This window comes from Ciona robusta, chromosome 10 (assembly GCF_009617815.1).
Source record: "Ciona robusta chromosome 10, ASM961781v2".
NCBI lineage: Eukaryota > Metazoa > Chordata > Ascidiacea > Phlebobranchia > Cionidae > Ciona > Ciona robusta.
This window is the reverse complement of record NC_143244.1, coordinates 7,249,197-7,275,615: the sequence shown is the minus strand read 5'-3', so window position 1 is coordinate 7,275,615 and position 26,419 is coordinate 7,249,197. Positions and strand designations below refer to the sequence as shown.

General features: G+C 40.9%; 3 protein-coding genes across 4 annotated transcripts in view; all 3 read right to left on the bottom strand.

Annotated features, from left to right (window-relative positions):
- The window catches only part of LOC149730332 (uncharacterized), a 25,651-nt gene extending 9,727 nt beyond the window's left edge, over positions 1 to 15,924 (bottom strand). Inside the window, exons 1-7 of the mRNA XM_089886925.1 lie at positions 15,871 to 15,924; positions 15,490 to 15,630; positions 15,049 to 15,181; positions 14,366 to 14,597; positions 14,152 to 14,252; positions 13,734 to 13,956; positions 13,133 to 13,305 (exon numbers count right to left, since the gene is read on the bottom strand). Of these exons, the coding sequence (XP_089743051.1) occupies positions 13,133 to 13,305; positions 13,734 to 13,956; positions 14,152 to 14,252; positions 14,366 to 14,597; positions 15,049 to 15,181; positions 15,490 to 15,630; positions 15,871 to 15,924 (1,057 nt within the window). The remainder of the gene's footprint in view (positions 1 to 13,132; positions 13,306 to 13,733; positions 13,957 to 14,151; positions 14,253 to 14,365; positions 14,598 to 15,048; positions 15,182 to 15,489; positions 15,631 to 15,870) is intronic.
- LOC149730331 (mucin-6-like) lies at positions 15,471 to 16,994 on the bottom strand. The gene is made up of 3 exons (XM_089887389.1): positions 16,777 to 16,994; positions 15,871 to 16,385; positions 15,471 to 15,630 (listed from the first exon to the last, which is right to left on the bottom strand). Exons 1-2 carry the CDS (start codon positions 16,876 to 16,878, stop codon positions 16,170 to 16,172), a joined length of 318 nt encoding a protein of 105 aa, XP_089743515.1. The 5' UTR covers positions 16,879 to 16,994; the 3' UTR covers positions 15,471 to 15,630; positions 15,871 to 16,169.
- A 120-nt stretch (positions 16,995 to 17,114) lies between these two features.
- Positions 17,115 to 25,587, bottom strand: LOC149730330 (von Willebrand factor-like). 2 transcript variants are annotated; one of them, XM_089887384.1, is made up of 11 exons: positions 24,247 to 25,587; positions 23,667 to 23,759; positions 21,445 to 23,225; positions 20,943 to 21,087; positions 20,389 to 20,517; positions 19,687 to 19,801; positions 19,281 to 19,386; positions 18,859 to 19,013; positions 18,352 to 18,544; positions 17,921 to 18,146; positions 17,115 to 17,585 (listed from the first exon to the last, which is right to left on the bottom strand). In XM_089887384.1, exons 3-11 carry the CDS (start codon positions 21,517 to 21,519, stop codon positions 17,254 to 17,256), a joined length of 1,476 nt encoding a protein of 491 aa, XP_089743510.1. In that variant the 5' UTR covers positions 21,520 to 23,225; positions 23,667 to 23,759; positions 24,247 to 25,587; the 3' UTR covers positions 17,115 to 17,253. The 2 variants fall into 2 exon arrangements, with proteins under 2 accessions (XP_089743510.1, XP_089743508.1); XM_089887382.1 differs by having other exon boundaries at positions 20,943 to 23,225.
- Positions 25,588 to 26,419: the final 832 nt, after the last annotated feature.

Here is a 26,419-nt window from a genome sequence, read left to right as displayed (position 1 = left end):
TGTACCAGATGATACAGTAGTGCTTCCTCAGGTGATGTACCAGATGATACAGTAGAGCTTCTCCAGTTGATGTACCAGGTGATACAGTAGTGCTTCCTACAGCTGATGTACCAGATGATACAGTAGAGCTTCCTCCAGTTGATGTACCAGGGATACAGTAGTGCTTCCTACAGTGATGTACCAGGTGATACAGTAGTGCTTCCTACAGCTGATGTACCAGATGATACAGTAGAGCTTCCTCCAGTTGATGTACCAGATGATACAGTAGTGCTTCCTACAGGTGATGTACCAGGTGATACAGTAGTGTTCCTACAGTGATGTACCAGATGATACAGTAGTGCTTCCTACAGCTGATGTACCAGATGATACAGTAGAGCTTCCCCAGTGATGTACCAGGATACAGTAGTGCTTCCTACAGGTGATGTACCAGATGATACAGTAGTGCTTCCTACAGGTGATGTACCAGATGATACAGTATGTACAGCCGATGTACCAGATGATACAGTAGTGGTTCCTCCAGTTGATGTACCAGAAGATTCAGTAGTGCTTTCCCCAGGTGATGTACCAGATGATACAGTAGTGCTTCCTACAGATGATGTACCAGATGATACAGTAGTGCTTCCTACAGATGATGTACCAGATGATACAGTAGAAGTTCCCCCAGTTGAAGTACCAGCTGCTACAGTAGAGGTTCCTCCAGTTGATGTACCAGATGATACAGTAGTGCTTCCTACAGCTGATGTACCAGATGATACATTAGTGCTTCCTACAGGTGATGTACCAGGTGATACAGTAGTGCTCTCTCCAGGTGATGTACCAGGTGATACAGTAGTGCTTCCTCCAGGATGTACCAGATGATACAGTAGTGCTTGCTACAGCTGATGTACCAGATGATACACTAGTGCTTCCTACAGGTGATGTACCAGATGATACAGTAGTGGTTCCTTCAGTTGATGTACCAGATGATACAGCAGTGCTTCCCACAGCTGATGTACCAGATGATACAGTAGTGCTTGCTACAGCTGATGTACCAGATGATACAGTAGTGGTTCCTTCAGTTGATGTACCAGATGATACAGCAGTGCTTCCTCCAGGTGATGTACCAGATGATACAGTAGTGCTTCCCACAGCTGATGTACCAGATGATACAGTAGAGCTTCCTCCAGTGATGTACCAGGTGATACAGTAGTGCTTCCTACAGGTGATGTACCAGGTGATACAGTAGTGCTTCTACAGGTGATGTACCAGATGATACAGTAGTGCTTCCTCCAGGTGATGTACCAGATGATACAGTAGAGCTTCCTCCAGTTGATGTACCAGGTGATACAGTAGTGCTTCCTACAGCTGATGTACCAGATGATACAGTAGAGCTTCCTCCAGTTGATGTACCAGGTGATACAGTAGTGCTTCCTACAGGTGATGTACCAGGTGATACAGTAGTGCTTCCTACAGCTGATGTACCAGATGATACAGTAGAGCTTCCCTACAGTGATGTACCAGATGATACAGTAGTGCTTCCTACAGGTGATGTACCAGGTGATACAGTAGTGGTTCCTACAGGTGATGTACCAGATGATACAGTAGTGCTTCCTACAGCTGATGTACCAGATGATACAGTAGAGCTTCCTCCAGTTGATGTACCAGATGATACAGTAGTGCTTCCTACAGGTGATGTACCAGATGATACAGTAGTGCTTCCTACAGGTGATGTACCAGATGATACAGTAGTGCTCCCTACAGCTGATGTACCAGATGATACAGTAGTGCTTCCTACAGCTGATGTACCAGATGATACAGTAGTGCTTCCTACAGGTGATGTACCAGATGATACAGTAGTGCTCCCAGCTGATGTACCAGATGATACAGTAGTGCTTCCTACAGCTGATGTACCAGATGATACAGTAGAGCTTCCTACAGGTGATGTACCAGATGATACAGTAGAGGTTCCCCCAGTTGATGTACCAGATGATACAGTAGTGCTTCCTATAGGTGAAGTACCAGGTGATACAGTAGTGCTTTCTCCAGGTGATGTACCAGATGATACAGTAGTGCTCCCTACAGCTGATGTACCAGATGATACAGTAGTGGTTCCTACAGCTGATGTACCAGATGATACAGTAGTGGTTCCTCCAGTTGATGTACTAGAAGATTCAGTAGTGCTTCTTCCAGGTGATGTACCAGATGATACAGTAGAGGTTCCTCCAGTTGATGTACCAGATGATACAGTAGTGCTTCCTACAGCTGATGTACCAGATGATACAGTAGTGCTTTCTCCAGGTGATGTACCAGATGATACAGTAGTGCTCCCTACAGCTGATGTACCAGATGATACAGTAGAGCTTCCTCCAGTTGAAGTACCAGCTGCTACAGTAGAGCTTCCTACCAGTGATACAGTAGAGTTCCTCCAGGTGATGTACCAGGTGATACAGTAGTGCTTCCTACAGTGATGTACCAGATGATACAGTAGTGCTTCCTACAGTGATGTACCAGATGATACAGTAGAGCTTCCCCCAGTGATGTACCAGATGATACAGTAGTGCTTCCTACAGTGATGTACCAGATGATACAGTAGTGCTTCTCCAGGTGATGTACCAGATGATACAGTAGGTTCCCCAGTTGATGTACCAGATGATACAGTAGTGCTTCCTACAGCTGATGTACCAGATGATACAGTAGTGCTTTCTCCAGGTGATGTACCAGATGATACAGTAGTGCTTCCTACAGGTGATGTACCAGATGATACAGTAGTGCTCCCTACAGCTGATGTACCAGATGATACAGTAGAAGCTTCCCCAGTTGAAGTACCAGCTGCTACAGTAGAAGTTCCTCCAGTTGATGTACCAGATGATACAGTAGTGCTTCCTACAGGTGATGTACCAGATGATACAGTAGAGGTTCCCCCAGTTGATGTACCAGATGATACAGTAGTGCTTCCTACAGCTGATGTACCAGATGATACAGTAGTGCTTTCTCCAGGTGATGTACCAGATGATACAGTAGAGCTTTCTCCAGGTGATGTACCAGATGATACAGTAGAGGTTCCCCCAGCTGATGATGATACAGTAGTGCTTCCTCCAGGTGATGTACCAGATGATACAGCAGTGCTCCCTACAGCTGATGTACCAGATGATACAGTAGAGCTTCCCCCAGTTGAAGTACCAGCTGCTACAGTAGAAGTTCCTCTAGGTGATGTACCAGATGATACAGTAGAGGTTCCCCCAGTTGATGTACCAGATGATATAGTAGTGCTTCCCACAGCTGATGTACCAGATGATACAGTAGAGCTTCCCCCAGTTGAAGTACCAGCTGCTACAGTAGAGGTTCCTTCTGATAGTAGGTTCCCAGATGATGTACCAGAGATACAGTAGTGCTTCCTACAGATGATGTACCAGATGATACAGTAGTGCTTCCTCCAGGTGATGTACCAGATGATACAGTAGAGGTTCCCCAGTTGATGTACCAGATGATACAGTAGTGCTTCCTACAGCTGATGTACCAGATGATACAGTAGTGCTCCCTACAGCTGATGTACCAGATGATACAGTAGTGCTTCCTACAGGTGATGTACCAGATGATACAGTAGTGCTTTCTCCAGATGTACAGTAGTGCTTCCTACAGCTGATGTACCAGATGATACAGTAGTGCTTCCTACAGCTGATGTACCAGATGATACAGTAGAGGTTCCTACAGCTGATGTACCAGATGATACAGTAGTGCTTCCTACAGCTGATGTACCAGATGATACAGTAGTGCTTCCTACAGCTGATGTACCAGATGATACAGTAGTGCTTCCTACAGCCGATGTACCAGATGATACAGTAGTGGTTCCTCCAGTTGATGTACCAGAAGATTCAGTAGTGCTTCCCCCAGGTGATGTACCAGATGATACAGTAGTGCTTCCTACAGATGATGTACCAGATGATACAGTAGTGCTTCCTACAGATGATGTACCAGATGATACAGTAGAAGTTCCCCCAGTTGAAGTACCAGCTGCTACAGTAGAGGTTCCTCCAGTTGATGTACCAGATGATACAGTAGTGCTTCCTCCAGTTGATGTACCAGATGATACAGTAGAGCTTCCTCCAGTTGAAGTACCAGCTGCTACAGTAGAGGTTCCTCCAGTTGATGTACCAGATGATACAGTAGTGCCTCCTACAGATGATGTACCAGATGATACAGTAGTGCTTCCTACAGATGATGTACCAGATGATACAGTAGTGCTTCCTCCAGGTGATGTACCAGATGATACAGTAGAGGTTCCCCCAGTTGATGTACCAGATGATACAGTAGTGCTTCCTACAGATGATGTACCAGATGATACAGTAGAGGTTCCCCCAGTTGATGTACCAGATGATACAGTAGTGCTTCCTACAGATGATGTACCAGATGATACAGTAGTGCTTCCTCCAGTTGATGTACCAGATGATACAGTAGAGCTTCCTCCAGTGAGTACCAGCTGCTACAGTAGAGGTTCCTCCAGTTGATGTACCAGATGATACAGTAGTGCTTCCTACAGATGATGTACCAGATGATACAGTAGTGCTTCCTATAGATGATGTACCAGATGATACAGTAGTGCTTCCTACAGCTGATGTACCAGATGATACAGTAGAGTTCCCCCAGTTGAAGTACCAGCTGCTACAGTAGAGGTTCCTCCAGTTGATGTACCAGATGATACAGTAGTGCTTCCTCCAGTTGATGTACCAGATGATACAGTAGAGCTTCCTCCAGTTGAAGTACCAGCTGCTACAGTAGAGGTTCCTCCAGTTGATGTACCAGATGATACAGTAGTGCTTCCTACAGATGATGTACCAGATGATACAGTAGTGCTTCCTCCAGTTGATGTACCAGATGATACAGTAGAGGTTCCCCCAGTTGATGTACCAGATGATACAGTAGTGCTTCCTACAGCTGATGTACCAGATGATACAGTAGTGCTTCCTACAGCTGATGTACCAGATGATACAGTAGTGCTCCCTACAGCTGATGTACCAGATGATACATTAGTGCTTCCTACAGGTGATGTACCAGGTGATACAGTAGTGCTTTCTCCAGGTGATGTACCAGGTGATACAGTAGTGCTTCCTCCAGGTGATGTACCAGATGATACAGTAGTGCTTGCTACAGCTGATGTACCAGATGATACAGTAGTGCTTCCTACAGGTGATGTACCAGATGATACAGCAGTGCTTCCTCCAGGTGATGTACCAGATGATACAGTAGTGCTTCCTACAGCTGATGTACCAGATGATACAGTAGAGCTTCCTCCAGGTGATGTACCAGATGATACAGTAGTGCTTGCTACAGCTGATGTACCAGATGATACACTAGTGCTTCCTACAGGTGATGTACCAGATGATACAGCAGTGCTTCCTCCAGGTGATGTACCAGATGATACAGTAGTGCTTCCTACAGCTGATGTACCAGATGATACAGCAGTGCTTCCTCCAGGTGATGTACCAGATGATACAGTAGTGCTTCCTACAGGTGATGTACCAGATGATACAGCAGTGCTTCCTCCAGGTGATGTACCAGATGATACAGTAGTGCTTCCTACAGCTGATGTACCAGATGATACAGTAGAGCTTCCTCCAGTTGATGTACCAGGTGATACAGTAGTGCTTCCTACAGCTGATGTACCAGATGGTACAGTAGAGCTTCCTCCAGTTGATGTACCAGGTGATACAGTAGAGCTTCCTCCAGTTGATGTACCAGATGATACAGTAGAGCTTCCTCCAGTTGATGTACCAGGTGATACAGTAGTGCTTCCTACAGGTGATGTACCAGGTGATACAGTAGTGCTTCCTACAGCTGATGTACCAGATGATACAGTAGAGCTTCCTCCAGTTGATGTACCAGATGATACAGTAGTGCTTCCTACAGGTGATGTACCAGGTGATACAGTAGAGCTTCCTCCAGTTGATGTACCAGGTGATACAGTAGAGCTTCCTCCAGTTGATGTACCAGATGATACAGTAGAGCTTCCTCCAGTTGATGTACCAGGTGATACAGTAGTGCTTCCTACAGGTGATGTACCAGGTGATACAGTAGTGCTTCCTACAGCTGATGTACCAGATGATACAGTAGAGCTTCCTCCAGTTGATGTACCAGATGATACAGTAGTGCTTCCTACAGCTGATGTACCAGATGATACAGTAGAGCGTCCTCCAGTTGATGTACCAGATGATACAGTAGTGCTTCCTACAGGTGATGTACCAGGTGATACAGTAGTGCTTTCTACAGCTGATGTACCAGATGATACAGTAGTGCTTCCTACAGCTGATGTACCAGATGATACAGTAGAGCTTCCTCCAGTTGATGTACCAGGTGATACAGTAGTGCTTCCTACAGGTGATGTACCAGGTGATACAGTAGTGCTTCCTACAGGTGATGTACCAGATGATACAGTAGTGCTTCCTCCAGGTGATGTACCAGATGATACAGTAGAGCTTCCTCCAGTTGATGTACCAGGTGATACAGTAGTGCTTCCTACAGGTGATGTACCAGGTGATACAGTAGTGCTTCCTCCAGGTGATGTACCAGATGATACAGTAGAGGTTCCTCCAGTTGATGTACCAGATGATACAGTAGTGCTTCCTCCAGGTGATGTACCAGATGATACAGTAGTGCTTCCTACAGGTGATGTACCAGATGATACACTAGTGCTTCCTACAGGTGATGTACCAGGTGATACAGTAGTGCTTTCTCCAGCTGATGTACCAGATGATACAGTAGAGGTTCCTCCAGTTGATGTACCAGATGATACAGTAGAGCTTCCTACAGCTGATGTACCAGGTGATACAGTAGTGCTTCCTACAGTTGATGTACCAGATGATACAGCAGTGCTTCCTCCAGGTGATGTACCAGATGATACACTAGTGCTTCCTACAGGTGATGTACCAGATGATACAGCAGTGCTTCCTCCAGGTGATGTACCAGATGATACAGTAGTGCTTCCTACAGCTGATGTACCAGATGATACAGTAGAGCTTCCTCCAGTTGATGTACCAGATGATACAGTAGTGCTTCCTACAGGTGATGTACCAGGTGATACAGTAGTGCTTCCTACAGGTGATGTACCAGGTGATACAGTAGTGCTTCCTACAGGTGATGTACCAGATGATACAGTAGAGCTTCCTACAGGTGATGTACCAGGTGATACAGTAGTGCTTCCTACAGCTGATGTACCAGATGATACAGTAGAGCTTCCTCCAGTTGATGTACCAGATGATACAGTAGTGCTTCCTACAGGTGATGTACCAGGTGATACAGTAGTGCTTCCTACAGGTGATGTACCAGATGATACAGTAGAGCTTCCTACAGGTGATGTACCAGGTGATACAGTAGTGCTTCCTACAGCTGATGTACCAGATGATACAGTAGTGCTTCCTACAGCTGATGTACCAGATGATACAGTAGTGCTTCCTCCAGGTGATGTACCAGATGATACAGTAGTGCTTCCTACAGGTGATGTACCAGGTGATACAGTAGAGCTTCCTCCAGTTGATGTACCAGATGATACAGTAGTGCTTCCTACAGCTGATGTACCAGATGATACAGTAGTGCTTCCTCCAGGTGATGTACCAGATGATACAGTAGAGGTTCCCCCAGTTGATGTACCAGATGATACAGTAGTGCTTCCTACAGATGATGTACCAGATGATACAGTAGAGGTTCCTCCAGTTGATGTACCAGATGATACAGTAGTGCTTCCTACAGCTGATGTACCAGATGATACAGTAGAGCTTCCTACAGTTGATGTACCAGATGATACAGTAGTGCTTCCTACAGATGATGTACCAGATGATACAGTAGAGGTTCCTCCAGTTGATGTACCAGATGATACAGTAGTGCTTCCTACAGATGATGTACCAGATGATACAGTAGAGGTTCCTCCAGTTGATGTACCAGATGATACAGTAGTGCTTCCTACAGCTGATGTACCAGATGATACAGTAGTGCTTCCTCCAGGTGATGTACCAGATGATACAGTAGTGCTTCCTACAGGTGATGTACCAGGTGATACAGTAGAGCTTCCTCCAGTTGATGTACCAGATGATACAGTAGTGCTTCCTACAGCTGATGTACCAGATGATACAGTAGTGCTTCCTCCAGGTGATGTACCAGATGATACAGTAGAGGTTCCCCCAGTTGATGTACCAGATGATACAGTAGTGCTTCCTACAGATGATGTACCAGATGATACAGTAGTGCTTCCTCCAGTTGATGTACCAGATGATACAGTAGAGCTTCCTCCAGTTGAAGTACCAGCTGCTACAGTAGATGTTCCTCCAGTTGATGTACCAGATGATACAGTAGTGCTTCCTACAGATGATGTACCAGATGATACAGTAGTGCTTCCTATAGATGATGTACCAGATGATACAGTAGTGCTTCCTACAGCTGATGTACCAGATGATACAGTAGAAGTTCCCCCAGTTGAAGTACCAGCTGCTACAGTAGAGGTTCCTCCAGTTGATGTACCAGATGATACAGTAGTGCTTCCTCCAGTTGATGTACCAGATGATACAGTAGAGCTTTCTCCAGTTGAAGTACCAGCTGCTACAGTAGAGGTTCCTCCAGTTGATGTACCAGATGATACAGTAGTGCTTCCTACAGATGATGTACCAGATGATACAGTAGTGCTTCCTCCAGTTGATGTACCAGATGATACAGTAGAGGTTCCCCCAGTTGATGTACCAGATGATACAGTAGTGCTTCCTACAGCTGATGTACCAGATGATACAGTAGTGCTTCCTACAGCTGATGTACCAGATGATACAGTAGTGCTCCCTACAGCTGATGTACCAGATGATACATTAGTGCTTCCTACAGGTGATGTACCAGGTGATACAGTAGTGCTTTCTCCAGGTGATGTACCAGGTGATACAGTAGTGCTTCCTCCAGGTGATGTACCAGATGATACAGTAGTGCTTGCTACAGCTGATGTACCAGATGATACACTAGTGCTTCCTACAGGTGATGTACCAGATGATACAGCAGTGCTTCCTCCAGGTGATGTACCAGATGATACAGTAGTGCTTCCTACAGCTGATGTACCAGATGATACAGTAGAGCTTCCTCCAGTTGATGTACCAGGTGATACAGTAGTGCTTCCTACAGGTGATGTACCAGGTGATACAGTAGTGCTTCCTACAGGTGATGTACCAGATGATACAGTAGTGCTTCCTCCAGGTGATGTACCAGATGATACAGTAGAGCTTCCTCCAGTTGATGTACCAGGTGATACAGTAGTGCTTCCTACAGGTGATGTACCAGGTGATACAGTAGTGCTTCCTACAGGTGATGTACCAGATGATACAGTAGAGCTTCCTCCAGTTGATGTACCAGGTGATACAGTAGTGCTTCCTACAGGTGATGTACCAGGTGATACAGTAGTGCTTCCTACAGGTGATGTACCAGGTGATACAGTAGTGCTTTCTCCAGCTGATGTACCAGATGATACAGTAGAGCTTCCTACAGCTGATGTACCAGATGATACAGTAGTGCTTCCTACAGCTGATGTACCAGGTGATACAGTAGTGCTTCCTACAGTTGATGTACCAGATGATACAGCAGTGCTTCCTCCAGGTGATGTACCAGATGATACACTAGTGCTTCCTACAGGTGATGTACCAGATGATACAGCAGTGCTTCCTCCAGGTGATGTACCAGATGATACAGTAGTGCTTCCTACAGCTGATGTACCAGATGATACAGTAGAGCTTCCTCCAGTTGATGTACCAGATGATACAGTAGTGCTTCCTACAGGTGATGTACCAGATGATACAGCAGTGCTTTCTCCAGGTGATGTACCAGATGATACAGTAGTGCTTCCTACAGCTGATGTACCAGATGATACAGTAGAGCTTCCTCCAGTTGATGTACCAGGTGATACAGTAGTGCTTCCTACAGGTGATGTACCAGGTGATACAGTAGTGCTTCCTACAGGTGATGTACCAGATGATACAGTAGTGCTTCCTCCAGGTGATGTACCAGATGATACAGTAGAGCTTCCTCCAGTTGATGTACCAGGTGATACAGTAGTGCTTCCTACAGGTGATGTACCAGGTGATACAGTAGTGCTTCCTACAGGTGATGTACCAGATGATACAGTAGAGCTTCCTCCAGTTGATGTACCAGGTGATACAGTAGTGCTTCCTACAGGTGATGTACCAGGTGATACAGTAGTGCTTCTTACAGGTGATGTACCAGGTGATACAGTAGTGCTTTCTCCAGCTGATGTACCAGATGATACAGTAGAGCTTCCTACAGCTGATGTACCAGATGATACAGTAGTGCTTCCTACAGCTGATGTACCAGGTGATACAGTAGTGCTTCCTACAGTTGATGTACCAGATGATACAGCAGTGCTTCCTCCAGGTGATGTACCAGATGATACACTAGTGCTTCCTACAGGTGATGTACCAGATGATACAGCAGTGCTTCCTCCAGGTGATGTACCAGATGATACAGTAGTGCTTCCTACAGCTGATGTACCAGATGATACAGTAGAGCTTCCTCCAGTTGATGTACCAGGTGATACAGTAGTGCTTCCTACAGGTGATGTACCAGGTGATACAGTAGTGCTTCCTACAGGTGATGTACCAGATGATACAGTAGAGCTTCCTACAGGTGATGTACCAGGTGATACAGTAGTGCTTCCTACAGCTGATGTACCAGATGATACAGTAGAGCTTCCTCCAGTTGATGTACCAGGTGATACAGTAGAGCTTCCTACAGGTGATGTACCAGATGATACAGTAGAGCTTCCTCCAGGTGATGTACCAGATGATACAGTAGAGCTTCCTACAGGTGATGTACCAGGTGATACAGTAGTGCTTCCTACAGCTGATGTACCAGATGATACACTAGTGCTTCCTACAGGTGATGTACCAGATGATACAGCAGTGCTTCCTCCAGGTGATGTACCAGATGATACAGTAGTGCTTCCTACAGCTGATGTACCAGATGATACAGTAGAGCTTCCTCCAGTTGATGTACCAGGTGATACAGTAGTGCTTCCTACAGCTGATGTACCAGATGATACACTAGTGCTTCCTACAGGTGATGTACCAGATGATACAGCAGTGCTTCCTCCAGGTGATGTACCAGATGATACAGTAGTGCTTCCTACAGCTGATGTACCAGATGATACAGTAGAGCTTCCTCCAGTTGATGTACCAGGTGATACAGTAGTGCTTCCTACAGGTGATGTACCAGGTGATACAGTAGTGCTTCCTCCAGGTGATGTACCAGGTGATACAGTAGTGCTTCCTACAGCTGATGTACCAGATGATACAGTAGTGCTTCCTACAGGTGATGTACCAGGTGATACAGTAGTGCTCCCTACAGTTGATGTACCAGATGATACAGTAGTGCTTCCTACAGCTGATGTACCAGATGATACAGTAGTGCTTCCTACAGCTGATGTACCAGATGATACAGTAGAGGTTCCCCCAGTTGATGTACCAGATGATACACTAGTGCTTCCTCCAGGTGATGTACCAGATGATACAGTAGAGCTTCCTCCAGTTGATGTACCAGGTGATACAGTAGTGCTTCCTACAGGTGATGTACCAGATGATACAGTAGTGCTTCCTACAGCTGATGTACCAGATGATACAGTAGTGCTTCCTACAGGTGATGTACCAGATGATACAGTAGTGCTTCCTCCAGGTGATGTACCAGATGATACAGTAGTGCTTCCTACAGCTGATGTACCAGATGATACAGTAGAGGTTCCCCCAGTTGATGTACCAGATGATACACTAGTGCTTCCTCCAGGTGATGTACCAGATGATACAGTAGAGCTTCCTCCAGTTGATGTACCAGGTGATACAGTAGTGCTTCCTACAGGTGATGTACCAGGTGATACAGTAGTGCTTCCTACAGCTGATGTACCAGATGATACAGTAGTGCTTCCTACAGGTGATGTACCAGGTGATACAGTAGTGCTTCCTCCAGGTGATGTACCAGATGATACAGTAGAGCTTCCTCCAGTTGATGTACCAGGTGATACAGTAGTGCTTCCTACAGGTGATGTACCAGATAATACAGTAGAGGTTCCCCCAGTTGATGTACCAGATGATACAGTAGAGCTTCCTCCAGGTGATGTACCAGGTGATACAGTAGTGCTTCCTACAGCTGATGTACCAGATGATACACTAGTGCTTCCTACAGGTGATGTACCAGGTGATACAGTAGTGGTTCCTCCAGTTGATGTACCAGAAGATTCAGTAGTGTTTCCCCCAGGTGATGTACCAGATGATACAGTAGTGCTCCCTACAGCTGATGTACCAGATGATACAGTAGTGCTTCCTACAGCTGATGTACCAGATGATACAGTAGTGCTTCCTCCAGTTGATGTACCAGATGATATAGAGGTGCTTCCTCGAGAAGTTGTAACTTTGGCTGTTGTTGTTTCAAATGTGGTTGAAGATTGTGGTGTGGTAGATACTGAAAAATGCTATATTTAGTTTTTACCTATATTGAAATACCCCTTCCATGTCAGTGTAAAAAGTTTCAAATATATTATTCAACTTCATTTACATTACGCTCTTTTATTCTCCTATTCTTTAACCTTCATGGCGTTAAAAGTGTGTCTAAGTTCCTAAAAGTGGTTTTTGATTTTCAAAATACTTTTAACAACCTTTTTATTTTTTGACAAATATGCTGAAATTGCTTTACCTGTTTCATCAGCTGGTGGTGTGTAGGTTATTACCGCAGTTGAAGTCTGTTATAAAGTGTGATCAAACAAGTGAAAAACTACGGATGTGTTGTCTTAACAATCAGAAATTTAACCATTCCTTTATTTTGTGAATGTTATAAAAATAAATGTGTATATAGTAGGGGAAGATGAGACACCTTTTCATTCTATTTTCCTGTCCCATTTAGTAGTAAACAAAAAACATTTAAAAAATTTAAAACCAAACCAGCTTTCCTAAACTGTTGTTAATTGTTTAAAACACAATCAGGAGATTTGTATATTATGTGCTGAAGGGGTCTTGTCTTCCCCCACAGAACTATAGTTCGAGTTTTAATCTTTGTTTAGACAATTAAAATTAGACTAACATGACATAACTTTTAATATTCCTTTGATTTTAGAATTAAAGGTTAAAATAACTCGTACCATGTTTTGAACGAACCTCTGAAAAGTTTAAACCTCTTGTAGTTTCAACAGAGCTGAAAGGGGTTGTAACAAATGGTGGCGTGGCAACCGAAGTCGTAAATGATGAAGTAGTTGAGGTGACAGCTGTCGTACACGACGTTTGGTCGCAACTTATTGATCCGTTATGGCAAGTACTGGGTGTAAAGTTTGTAGTTTTTATCTACAGCTCTTTAGATCAAAAGAAAAAATCGCAAGCATGAGGCCTGACAGAAAAGAGAAAAAGACAAAATCACAGAGACAGAACATAAATGTACATATTTGGGGAGGGGTACCAATTAAAAATGATAGGAAATAACACAATGGTAACTTAAAACCAAAAATAAAACATTCTTTAACAGAAACGTGTTTTAATTTGTTTTGTCGCTATATTTGATTTTTGCGTTATAAATATATTTTATTATACAATTGGTTGAACTCGATTTTTGCCTGTTATGTGTTTCGTAGCACCAGATCCTTACTTTACTTTTTTACACAAGAATCGTCCAACTCTATGAGCACCAGATCAGGGTCAGATCGCGCAATTCATTACAGTTGTTTTATATTTAGCTTTTTAAAAACTTACCAATTCTTGCATTCATCCACATAACTATTTCCTGATTGGATGACAGTGCCATTGTAGTTGCATGGGCAGGGAACAGAAGAAACACATTTACCATCTAAATAAACTAAACCCTCTGGACAATGGCAACCTTCCACTAACATGGAATCACAGTTTGAACTCGGGCATCCATTGTTGCATGTTGTACCATTTGGACTATAGTGTAGTCCTTCTTCACATTGTAAACCTAAGTGCAAAAACACAAAATAAATGTTTTTTTCTATAGCTTAGAGATCCAAATATAAATAGAAATTATAAATTTAACTAGCACTATAGCCCTATAGAAAATGAACACACCCCTAAAATTGCATACAGTGGTAACTTGTAAGCCGCCACAAGGTGAATAGATTTAATTTGAAAAAAGAAAAGTAGCACAGCATACCACAGGTCTCTTGAGTTCTCCACTTGATATAAACTTGTCGGTCACTGCAGGCTCTTGCGTATGCTGCTATGGCTGTACACAGACACTCGCAATCACCCCCGCTGTAGAAATACTTTATTATATAACAATTTCTACTCCTTAAAATATATTATTGTGTGCTTTCTGACCACTCGAAGATAAAACAAGTTACATTGATTCATATTCATGAACTCACGCGTGACATTTGCAAGAGTCGAAGACACAATCCAAAAAGTATTCCTGTGGGGATACGACTGAATGACACTTGGTGAACGGCTCATTTAGAATGGCTCTACATTTGTATCTGGACCATGCTGCTCTTTCAGGATAAATCTGGCATGGATGGGCCTGTGTTGGCTCAGAGGAGGGGCAGCTATCAAACACTTTCCAACTATCTCCGAACAAATGGGCAAGGTCGGTAATCTCACCTGAGCACATGGACTGTTTTAAATACAACACTAAATGCAATATAGTAGAGTAGGGAAAGATGGAACACTTTTAGCACATTATACATCAAAATACCGATCATGTTTTAAACAATTAACAGCAGTCTATAGGTGGCTGTACACAGTATCTGGAATTCGTCAATTTTTTCTGTTTTGTCCGGATTTCGCTTCCGCATGCGGAACTCGGTAATGGGTTTGCATACGACTTTGCAAGCGAACACGCAGGATACTGTGTACAGCCACCTTAAGAGCGTCATGAGGATAGGGCTTTATAAATCTTTGAATGTTCTTTGTTTACTATCAAATAGGACGAGTAAATAGAATGAAAGGTGTTGGAGTCCCAATCTACCCCCCCCCTTACTAGATTCACTAGAATGAAAAATATTTAACACAACCTGTATAATATATATAGTTAAAACCCTATGAAAAATACCTTGTCTAGTTTTAAAGTCATTGTGAACGTTCCCATCGTAGTTTCCGCATAAACCACAAACTTTTCCCTGGAACTGCGGATCTAGTTGTATAGATAACTCTGTACCATGGTCCCATCTTATTTTGAGCCCAATCTAAATAATAGTGTTAGATTTATTTGTTTCTTCAAAAACTGCAGCAAGGATTAAAAAAGATCGGAAAAGTTGATGTACTAACTGTAAAACAGCAAAAAATGATGTAAAATAGCAAAAAATAATGTACTAACTGTAAAACAACAGTTGTTAACATGCCTATGAATAAAAAAATGACCAATTTGGATAAAAATGTGACTGTTACAAACAATATGCTGTTAAAAATAAACTTTTGCCTGAAAAACATTCAAGTTTTAACCAGAAGAAACAATTATGTAGAGACACGAATTGGTATATACACAAATTCTCACCTTTGTTGAAATAATTATAAAGAGTCCTGATTTCTGAATTAAAAAATCAGCCTTTGGGGTTCCAGGCAAAGCCCACGTGTTTCTCATTACTTTGGGTTCAGATCCACGAACCAATTCAATCACTTTATCATGAATTGAAATCTGTTTTAAAGTAATTTAGGATGTTTTGTGTTGCTTTTAACAAGAAAGTATTTAGTTTTTTATAATTTACATGTTTTAAATAGAAAGCTAAATGTAAAGGAAGAGTGAAAGTAATTTGCTTTATTATTACGACTGGAAAATGACAGTTGCTATAGCACAAGTGTTCTGTTTCATACACTTTATATCAGTTTAGGAGTTACCACATATATGTAACTTTGTGGGTGTGATATAGAAACTTACCCGCAATGACTTAGCACAAACCACATTTCCAGTTTCACAATGAATATTCTCCATCACTATGCTAAAGGATCCCACACCGTCTTCGCATATGTCCTCAGCCAACACGTAACTACAAGAACCAAAAAACTTGAATCTGCGTTTGTCGAAACTGAGGACATGAGGTTCGCCGTACACTGTGCAAGTAGATGAACAATCCTGCCTTGAACAAACCCACTTTGTCTGGTGACAGGTGCTGCAATAAAGTATGTTAAATTGTCTCACCTTTGAAACTTTACAAAATCCACCCCATCGAATAAACCTCACCATTTATTGCAGTCTTGGTTGATGGAGGAACCTTCTGGGTAACTGACACCATGGTGATGGCATGGGCAATCTCCTGGAGGAATACACGAACCATGTTCTTTTACAGTTCCAGCCAGACATGCGCATCCAGAATGACAGTGATTTGGCACACAAGCAGTGTGCATGTTTTCACACGTCCTTTCACACTTGGTACAATTACTCCATGCTTGGCCCTAAACAGTTTGAGCTTATGTTTGGTATTTAATGTAGAGCTTTGTTTAACCTTAAGTGGCTGGAAAACAACAACAGATGTTGTTCTGTTTCAAACACCTCTAGCCAATTTCTAAGTTAGCATGTATGTAACTTTGTGGATGATTATTTTTATGTATGCATAGCAGACAATTTCGACAACCCATTAGTTACCTTCAAGTTGGAGCAATGACAGTTTAGTATGTTTTCAAGAACAGACACACCAACAACAATTGAATAAATATAAATCAATTTGAAAGTATATATAACAAATTCATTTAAATATTAATTAAAGAAAAATAATTTCTAAAATAAAGAAACCAAACATAAACTATGGACCACAGATAAAACATATTCAAAACAGAACAAAAATACCTCTTGGCAGACATTATCCAACGTACAGTCTGGTATAGGAGCGCATGACCACGCACCATTGTTGCAATTACACATATCACAAACTTCTTGGCGAGATGACATTGGCTCGTATGCCACTTCATTAAAATAACAAGGACATTCAGCTACTTTGACACAAGTATTGCGGCGAGTATCAAGGTATTGGCCTTCTGGACAAACACAACCAGGGTGACACTCTTTAATCTATAAAACAAAAACGTAACTTTTAGATGATGCAGTCACAGTTATAACAACCGCATTATGTTACAGCTGCTACAAAGCATAAAGTAATAACCTTTAAAAGTTCATCGGGCATAAAAAAAGCATTTCATTCTCCGATAAAGTCTTAACTGATAGCAGATGAAACGTCGGAAATACACTACGTTTTCTGCACCAGATGAGACATTAAGATAATCTTTATAACAACAGTTTTTGTTTGCCGAACAATATCACGATTTCTTAACTTTGAGCCCTAATCTTTACCTTGGGGCATTTTTTATCAATGGAGCCTTCACTGAACATTTGACAAGTGGTTTCACAAGATCTTCCCGTGCATTCCATAAATACTCGGCCTCCTTCGCAGTTCGCTGGACAACCATATGTGTCTCTCCATGATGGCACAGATGGCACTGGTGTACCAGCTCGACCGCACGCACGAGCATATGCACTCAGCATACCACATTCGCAAGAGTCAGAGCTTACAAACTTGTGCAGGCAGTGACAGACATGATGTTTACACCCTTCTATGTAAGGAATAGGATCCACAACCAAATTACACAAGGAAAACGGGTCTGCAGATATAAAACAAACATAGTGTGTTTATAAATCTTTCTTATATCCTTTCACAATGATTAGGGTATGTCTAACATATTTGAAAGGCAAGAGCATCCAACCAATATTTCATAGGCCGTTGTGTCAAGAGGTGATCTCTCCCATCCATTACCATTAAGCCCTTGTTGCCTAACTTCAGGGAAGCGACAGGGTGGTGAGGTTCATGTGGTAACACCTTGGGTGTTGGGATAGTAGGAAAAATCTGTGCTATATTCTAGGACCAAGGGCATGACACACTGCGGGACTTTATCCACATAAAATATAACAGCCTGTAAGTCTCGCTTGTATCACTCACTTGTTTTCAAGACGCTACACAGTTGTGTTGCCTGGCTGTGGTAATTAAATCCTAAATCACACGCGTCAATATCCATATCCATGCCTACTGAAGGCTCATCAACGTTACAATGTGGGGTCGTCTTCCAGCCATTACCGAACTCTGTTCTGCTTTGTGTTATCATCCCCGAAGGTAGCATCAGATCATCATATTTTTTCAAGTTGTAAGTACCACATAACCCCCTAATCTACAAAACAACACAATTGAAATGATTAGTGGTGTATAACAAGATGCACGGTTAGTTAACTTGGTATTACTACCAGGCAGAGTGTAAAATTTTTTTCAAGGGTTCATCTGATTTAAAAAGTGTATTTCGGATGTTTGTCCGAAATCCGGCAAGACTTGATCAAGAAATGATATTAAATTTAGTGTGTTTTGTTATCACAACTTACAGACTCTCGATAAGCTGGTGGAACTTCAATATAAATCCCGTTGTCAACATCCCAAGTCAAACGGATCTCATTGTATATAACAAGTTGGAGGGAGATAGTCGTAATTTTTCTTATAGTGTAGCCCACATCAGGGTTGCTGTATGGCAGTGACACTACTGTTTCTCCAATCTTTACTCGTCCATGCCCAAGTATTCTGTTGAGTTTTAATTCGTTATTAAAAAGGTGACTGCCTATAAGAAGTTACATAATTTCGATGATGTTTAAAATACCTTTTCTAACAACGCTATTAGTCTATCATTTTGTAGATTTCATTAAACACAAAAAAATGAATGAATGAACCCTGCTTTATCTTTGCGTGGCTGAAAAAGGACAGTCATTATAACGCGGCTGTGCAGTTTCATACACCTCATGCCAGCTTACGAGTTACCACGTATGTATTTCCAAAGTGAGAAGAATAGACAGTATCAATAAATCAATTTTAATAAGTAAAAAAAGTTTGAGAATTACGTTATAACTTCTCCTTTCATAAGGTTAACCGTGAGGGTCTTCTGACAAGCCGTTGTGTCCGCAAACCCACAGCCTGAGTTCTGAATCAAAATCGTAAAATCACCCAAGTAGGTATTTTCAGCTTTTGCAAGAACATATTCGCAGCCTCCTGAGAACTGTAAAGGAATACGGTTTGTTAACCATCAAAAATAAGTATTATCAGTAAGTACTACAATTACTATTGTATTGCTAACAGCAAGCATAATAGGGATTACCGCTACCATTAACTTTAAAAAAAGAAATAAATTATAGTTTCTGTAGCAAATAGGAAACCGAAGTGATTTGTTTAACTCTTTTTAGGTAACTTTCCTAAATCGAAACAAAACCACAAAATAAAGCAGCTAGGGCATTGTATGATAATTAATATGAAATGACTTAGTCACCCCGTATATTGTCCCATCAAATGTTTTGTACTGGTCTTCTCCAAGCACTTGGCATTCAGCGGGGCATGCATTAGTTGTGCAGTTCCATCTCCCGTTGCCACATACACTAAACAAATTTAAAAAACAACGTTTTGAAATATACTTCGTTAATATTAATGAACGAAATGAATAAAATTATTGAATGTAACTTGGTTTAATATCGTTTGGCTGAAAAACTACAATCGTTATAACACAGATGTTCTATTTCATACACCGCGTACCAGCTTACGAGTTACCACTATGTTACTTTGTGGGTGATTTTTTTTTAGATTTTTAATTTTTTTATGTATGGCTAAAAATTTGGAGAACCGCAGGAAATTGTTTGCAAAAAATAAGTGAAGAGTGAAAATAGTTCGAGATAGTTTACCATGTGTTGCAATCATGTTGGACACTTTCTCCAGGCTGATATGGAACTCCACCTCTCTTGCAAGGGCATTCAGCTTTAGTTAAACACATTCCTGTCTCTCGTTCATAGTATGTACCTATGCATGGTATCAATGTTATCCAACAGCAGATTGCAAACTGGGATCTGTACAGCAGTTGAAGATGGCTCGCAATGAACAGCAATGATTGTGGTTAGGATGTTTCATGTGACATCATAAAGCATCTATTATGATGTACTACCTGCTATTCCTATCGCATTCTTTGATTTTTATAAGGCAGCAAATGTTAAAATAACTACAAAGGGTCTACTAGGCAAAATTTTTGAAAAAGTTTGGAAACCGCTGTTATACAAAAACTTCATGTTAGTTTAAACAAAGATTAGTTTTATTACATCACCATATACGTTAGCGATTACGTTAGCGAAGATTCAAAAAAATATTTAAAACAAAATATAGCGACAAAACAACAGTTGTTACAACACACTTAGAGTGAAAACATACTTATATTTAACTGGAAGAAAAAAGCGTGGTCACTGAACCTAGCAGACAAAATAGAGCCATTTGTGTTTAATTATTTAACAGGCCATAACCAAACAGATCTATCACATTTTCAACTTATCTTGGTATACCTTTTGTTTGGTTACTTAAACTTCTTCAATTACTCGTCTAGCCTTAAACTTACTTACCAGTCGGGCAAAAGCAACCGTCCACGCAGATATCAATATCACATGAATGTTGGAACCCTACATTATCACACGTCTGTTCACAAGGAGACCCACATTCCATGTAAACCTTATTGTTAGGACATTCGATGTCTGAAAGATATTGAAAACTGAAATTATTTTGCAAGCAAATGGAAAGGTTATGACGGGATTCAACAAAATGAAACTTGCTTTATCTTCACGAGAACGAAAATTGACATTTGAGAAATTGTGTGTTAAAAACACTGGCCAGACAACCAACTATTAGGAAATAAATTAGACACAACAATGGGTGAATTAAAGGACTGAACTTAAACGAATGAGGGAATGTAACTTATTTATCCTCGCATGGCGGGGCAATGACAGACGTTATAACACGGGTGCTCTGTTTCATACATCTCGCGCCCGCTTACGAGTTACCACGCATGTAACTTATTTATCATTGCTTGGCGAGGCAACGACAGTGGTTATAACATGGGTGTTCTGTTTCATACACCTCGTGCCCGCTTATGAGTTACTTTGTTTACTTGGGCACTTACTGCATAATTCTGAAGATCTCCATTTAAGATCTAGATGGTAATTTGAACAAGTACGAGAATAGTGAGTGAATATCTCGCATGCCTTTTCAGCAGCTGCTTCTGGTCCAACTTTACAAACATCAGTTTTGCAAATTTCTAGGAAGTTCTGGTAAATAAATGATTGGTTACCACGAATGAAACTTGCTTTGTTCTCGCGTTGCTGGGAAAGGACAGTATTTAGAACACGGGTGTTCTGTTTCATACACCTTATGCCCGCTTACAAGTTTCCACATATCTTTTTCCTGCATGGATGGTATTTGGACAACCTATTAATGAACACTTGGAAAAAGAATTTGCAGTTAAGTTTAAGTTAAAGACACATAAGCCCACAACGGAAGCAGCAACATGCCTAAAGTTTAAACCCATAAACTATGGGTTAGGGCAAGTACGTTAAACGTGGCATGCTATAGGTTTTAGGGTTTAAGTCAGGTTGGCCCATTACCCCTACATACAAAACCCATACCCCTGGGTTCACAACACCATGACATTCGGAAAATTGCTGATTGCTCAAGGAACTGCATATCTTGTCCAAATCCATCTGGGTGGTATCATTGAATTTCGAACATGGCAATGATTGATCAAGTGAAACTTTTACACAATTGTCACTGACGTGAAATGCATTTCCAAACTCGATCGGTGTCACAATCTAAATATTGATAAACATTAGAGTAAGCCATGCATTGCAATGTTCTATCTATATAAATGGTGGTTTGAATTATTTAAAATACTTAATATATTGTCATATATTGTCTTTATGTTACGACTGAATGAGTGTAACTTTCTTTATCCTCTCATGGCGGGGCAACGACAGTCTTAGAACACGGGTGTTCTGTTTTATACACCTTGTGTCAGCTTAGAAATTACCACAGATGTAACTTATTTATCCTCACATGGCGGGGCAATGACAATCATTATAACACAGGTGTTCTGTTCCATACACCTTGTGTCAGCTTATGAGTTAAATAAATAAAACACACGTTTGTTCAACCTACCTTCCCACTTTCCAACATTAGATCGTTATTGGGATCGTGGTCATAATTACCACATAATCCTCGCATGTTTGTTTTGTACGAAGCAGGCACCCCAATAAAGATGGAGTTTTGATTGTCAAATAAAACTCGAACTTCTGCGAAAAAAGAGAAAAAATTAATCTGGAAAAAATTAAAACTCTTAAGTTAGTAATAGTTATAAGTTATAACTCAGGTTTGTCTTTCCGACTAGATTAGCAAAAAATAGAAAAGTATTTAAAACGAAAACACATGGTATATCAACAAAACAACAGCAGCCTTCAACTTACGGGATCCAAATTGTGCAATTGTGTATACACCAGCTTTTCTAAGGGAGATACCAGCCACTGCGCTTGGCACGGGAAGTAAATTTCCTTGGTATGTAGCCGTGGCGTTGGGATAAAGCATGATGGTATCAGTTGATCCAATCTCAATCCGAACAGCTCTTTTGCAAAGCGTTCCATGACATTCAAAGTTATTCACAACCTTGTAAAATATTAAAGAATAAATGAATGAGTGTAACTTGCTTAACCTAACGTGGCCAGGAAACGACAGTCGTTATAACATGGGTATTCTGTTTCATACACCTCGTGCCTACATACAAGTTACCACGTATATAACTTTGCGGGAGAATTTTTCTTTATGGCTGACAATTAGACAACACTCTACTGACCACTGGGTTGGAACGATAGTGATATAGTAAATATATAGAAATACATTTTATAATGATCTTTGTGGTGACTGTTAAATCTTAACTAATAGACAAAGTTGTACTGTTTGTTAAAGCCGGCACGAGGTGTATATAACAGAACACCCATGTTATAACATGGATAGAAATAGAACATCACAATTTTCCGGCCACGCGAGGATAAACAAGTTCTGTTTAATGTGGCAAGCAGGCAATCTCTATATTACAGAACTATCAATTACAGAGACATCTATTACATTCTAAGCAATACCTGGACATGGAAGAAACCGGAAATGTCGTAAGCAAGATCATAAGTGCAACTAGTTCCAGGGAAGTCAAAATGCTTTCCATCAAATGTAGTATAGTGGTCAGCGCCCCAAGTTGAACAGGAAGCCTCATCTTGATTTGAAGTTGGGGAAATAATATCCACAATTGGTTCCGCATCACCAGTTCCAAGTTCACACCTGTCCCCAGAATACCCCATTGGGCAAGTACATTTATTTGGAGCAGAACAAACCCCGTTATTTTGGCAAGTTGGTTCACAAATGGCTGGAAAATAAAAAAAATAAAAAATAGGAAATATTATCTATTGGCGGGCATGCTAACTGCGTTGTACAGATACATTTGTTGCATGACAAAAGAATTTAAGCGAGTAACTCTGTTTGTTTTTATTTTTAAACTTGCCCAAGATTTATACGAATGTAACTTGTTTATCTTCACATGGCTGGAAAACATTTCATTTTAATTGTTCTGTATGGCTAACAACTTATTTAGACAACCCATTAGTGACCACTGGGTTGGAGCAATTGTCATTAAGTGTCTTGCTCAAGGACACATGTACGCCCACAATGGTAGCAGCCACTAGCCTTGAACCCATTACCTCTGGGTTACTCTAACCACTTTGCCACGCACCGAACAATTTGTTGAACTTATTCTACAGTTTATATAGTTCTACAGCAGCAAAATATACAGTTAAAAACACAAACTTACGAATAGAACATGTGACACCCTCATACCCAGTGTTAGTACAGTCACAAACGTTTGGACCAACACATAAGCCATCGTTCTCACAGGAGCAATCAACTAAATGGAAATAAAACTTTTAATTTCGACGAAATGTAATTAAGTGACATTATGGGTAAAAAGAGGGGCCTGTGAAGAATTATGAAAAAGTGGCCAAAACTATTATTCCAAATATTAATTTATATTTGTCTCTTTAGTTACAGTAGCAAAGATTTAGAAATATATTAAACGAAAAGACAGGACATAGCGACAAAACAACAGTTGTTAAAACACGCCTACAGTTAAAAAATATTTACATTTAATTAAAAGTAAATAAGCGTGGTCGTTACACCTACTTATCCCTATAAACACTAACACCTAACCAATAACCTCAAACTCTATAACCACTTGCCTGCCCCCTTAACAATTTCCACCAGCCTAATATGAAACTTACCAGAGGATTTTAACTATAGTGTCTATAACCTATATATGTGATGTTTATTCATTTAAACTGAAATTTATTTTTCACACTTTTTTTTATTTATTTATTTTGGGGGCAACTGCTTACATTCATCGCATCGTTCTCCTTTTCTTCCCGGGCAACACACTTGTATTGACACATTCACATAGACGGACTCCGCGAATATGATGACCGACCTTTAAAACATGTTACAAATAACATGAAAGATAATATGAAACAAATACCAATCGAAATTGTAAAGAATTCCAAACCGTTTATATACTCTTAAATTGAATGTCACTTAATTATCCTGGCGTAGCCGGTGTTCTGAAATATTTTTCCGACCGGTAGGCCAAATTTGAAACAAATATATTACAATGCCGAACTAATTTTGACGGAAGGGGACTTAACCAGTGGAAAAATCCCCACTTGTAGACAATGAATGAATAAATGAATAGTTGAATGAATGAATGTAACTTACGTTATAGCGGTGTGGTGGGAAAAGACAGTCGTTATAACACAGATATTCTGTTTTATACACCTCGCGACCGCTTTTTAACACGGATGTAACTTTGTGGGTATTAGTTTTTGTGCCACGTAAGTGAGCATATAGACCCAATCACATAAATTTATATAATGGTTCTTCAGTTTTAAAATTGCGTATTTAACAACTAATTAATTTGTAATAACCATGGCTTTTAAGTGTCTTGCCCAAGGACACATACGCCCACAATGGTAGCAGCGTCGAGCCTTGAACGCATTACCTCTGGGTTACATGCAGGCGCGCTAACCATTATGTCACAGCGCCGGACATTCTAAGCTAAGGATTACAGGTTCGAGGCTCGACGCTGCTACTATTGGCGTTTTACATTAAAAAACATACAGACAACCTAAAAAAATAATAAAATAGAAGAGGATAAAAAATTGCATTCATTCAATTTAAGGATATGTAGAAATATGAATAAATGAACGTGACTTATTCCACGTGGCCGGAAAGCGACGTTCGTTATAACACGGGAGTTCTGTTTCATGTACCCATGCCCGCTTAACCATGTGTGTTTGGGGGTGAATATCATGACGAAACTTGACGTGGTGTTTGTACTGTAGCGAATACTAGCTTGCATTAGCAGCCTACGATAATAACGCATACTGTTAAAGCAAGTAAGTTCACGCGCAGTTTAGTATTATACAGTTAGAGTGATGCGCTTCTAATCTATGTGGGTGAAGCGACGCAGTGAGGCACGTCATAGGACCAAGGATTTAGGCCATTACAAAATGTGGCAATGCGCTAAAATCATTTACCTGTTCACATCACAAAAAGAACCTTCCCCAACAAGGTGGTGCTCTTTTATGATTACTTGAGTTTCATTTTCGACACATTCTACAAATTTAAATATCTTCCAAACTGTTTTTGGTTCTGTAGTTGGTACATTTTGCTCCACCAACCGGGTTTCGGTGCAAAAGATACTAAACAAATATAAGTCAAACAAAAATTGTACTATAGTACCGTGGGGGAAGATGGGACACCTTTAGCACTTAATATCCAAATATCCTGTCGTGTTTTAAACAATTAACAACAGTCTATGGTAGTTATTGGGATACAGTTTTATAATTCTTTGAATGTTCTTTGTTTACAACCAAAAGAGACGAAAAAATAGAACGAAAAGGTGTCCCATCTTCCCCCACCCTACTATACATAAAATGTTGCGAAGAACGTTACAGTCGTGAGAAATGTTTTACCTGTTTTGGGCACCAACACCGTAGATGCATGTTACGAAGACGAACGTTGACAGAAATACAAAAACAGCCAAGCGCGGCATATCGGCCATCAGTTTAGATAACTTTTTACCAAGCTGCTTTACACAGTTGGTAACGCTCGCGCCAAACTAAAATAACACTTTTTCCAAAAGTTACCTATTTATAGGAAAATCTCCCAAGATTTTAGGCAAAGAGGCGCCAATTTATTGCCAAATTGCGCCAGAAAACAGGATGCAGAACTCGGTTGTTATTTACTCTCCCCAGACTTTTCAACAAATCCGGTTTCTGCTCAATGTATTATAGCACTGTGGGGGAAGACGGGACTTTCAGCAAATAGTCTTCAATTATCGTGTTTTAAACAATTATCAACGGTCTACGGTCTACTGTAATTCTTTGAATGTTCTTTATTTACCAACAAATAAGACAAAAAATATAATAAAATGGTGTCCCATATTCCCCCACCCTAGTACAGTAGGGTGGGGGGATATGGGACACTTTTTAACTCTATTTTCTCGTCCCATTT

Bases quoted from the DNA above. Each gene is read 5' to 3' on its own strand.
- LOC149730331 (XM_089887389.1), bottom strand. From the start codon at position 16,878: ATGTCATCTCGCCAAGAAGTTTGTGATATGTGTAATTGCAACAATGGT. The intron at 16,386-16,776 runs GTATTTTTGTTC...CAAACTGTTTAG, and splicing joins TGGATAATGTCTGCCAAGAG to GGCCAAGCATGGAGTAATTG.
- LOC149730330 (XM_089887382.1), bottom strand. From the start codon at position 21,183: ATGAAACAGAACACCCGTGTTCTAAATACTGTCCTTTCCCAGCAACGC. The intron at 20,518-20,942 runs GTAAGTGCCCAA...AATATCTTTCAG, and splicing joins GAGATCTTCAGAATTATGCA to ACATCGAATGTCCTAACAAT. The intron at 19,802-20,388 runs GTAAGTAAGTTT...TACCATGCATAG, and splicing joins CGGTTGCTTTTGCCCGACTG to GTACATACTATGAACGAGAG.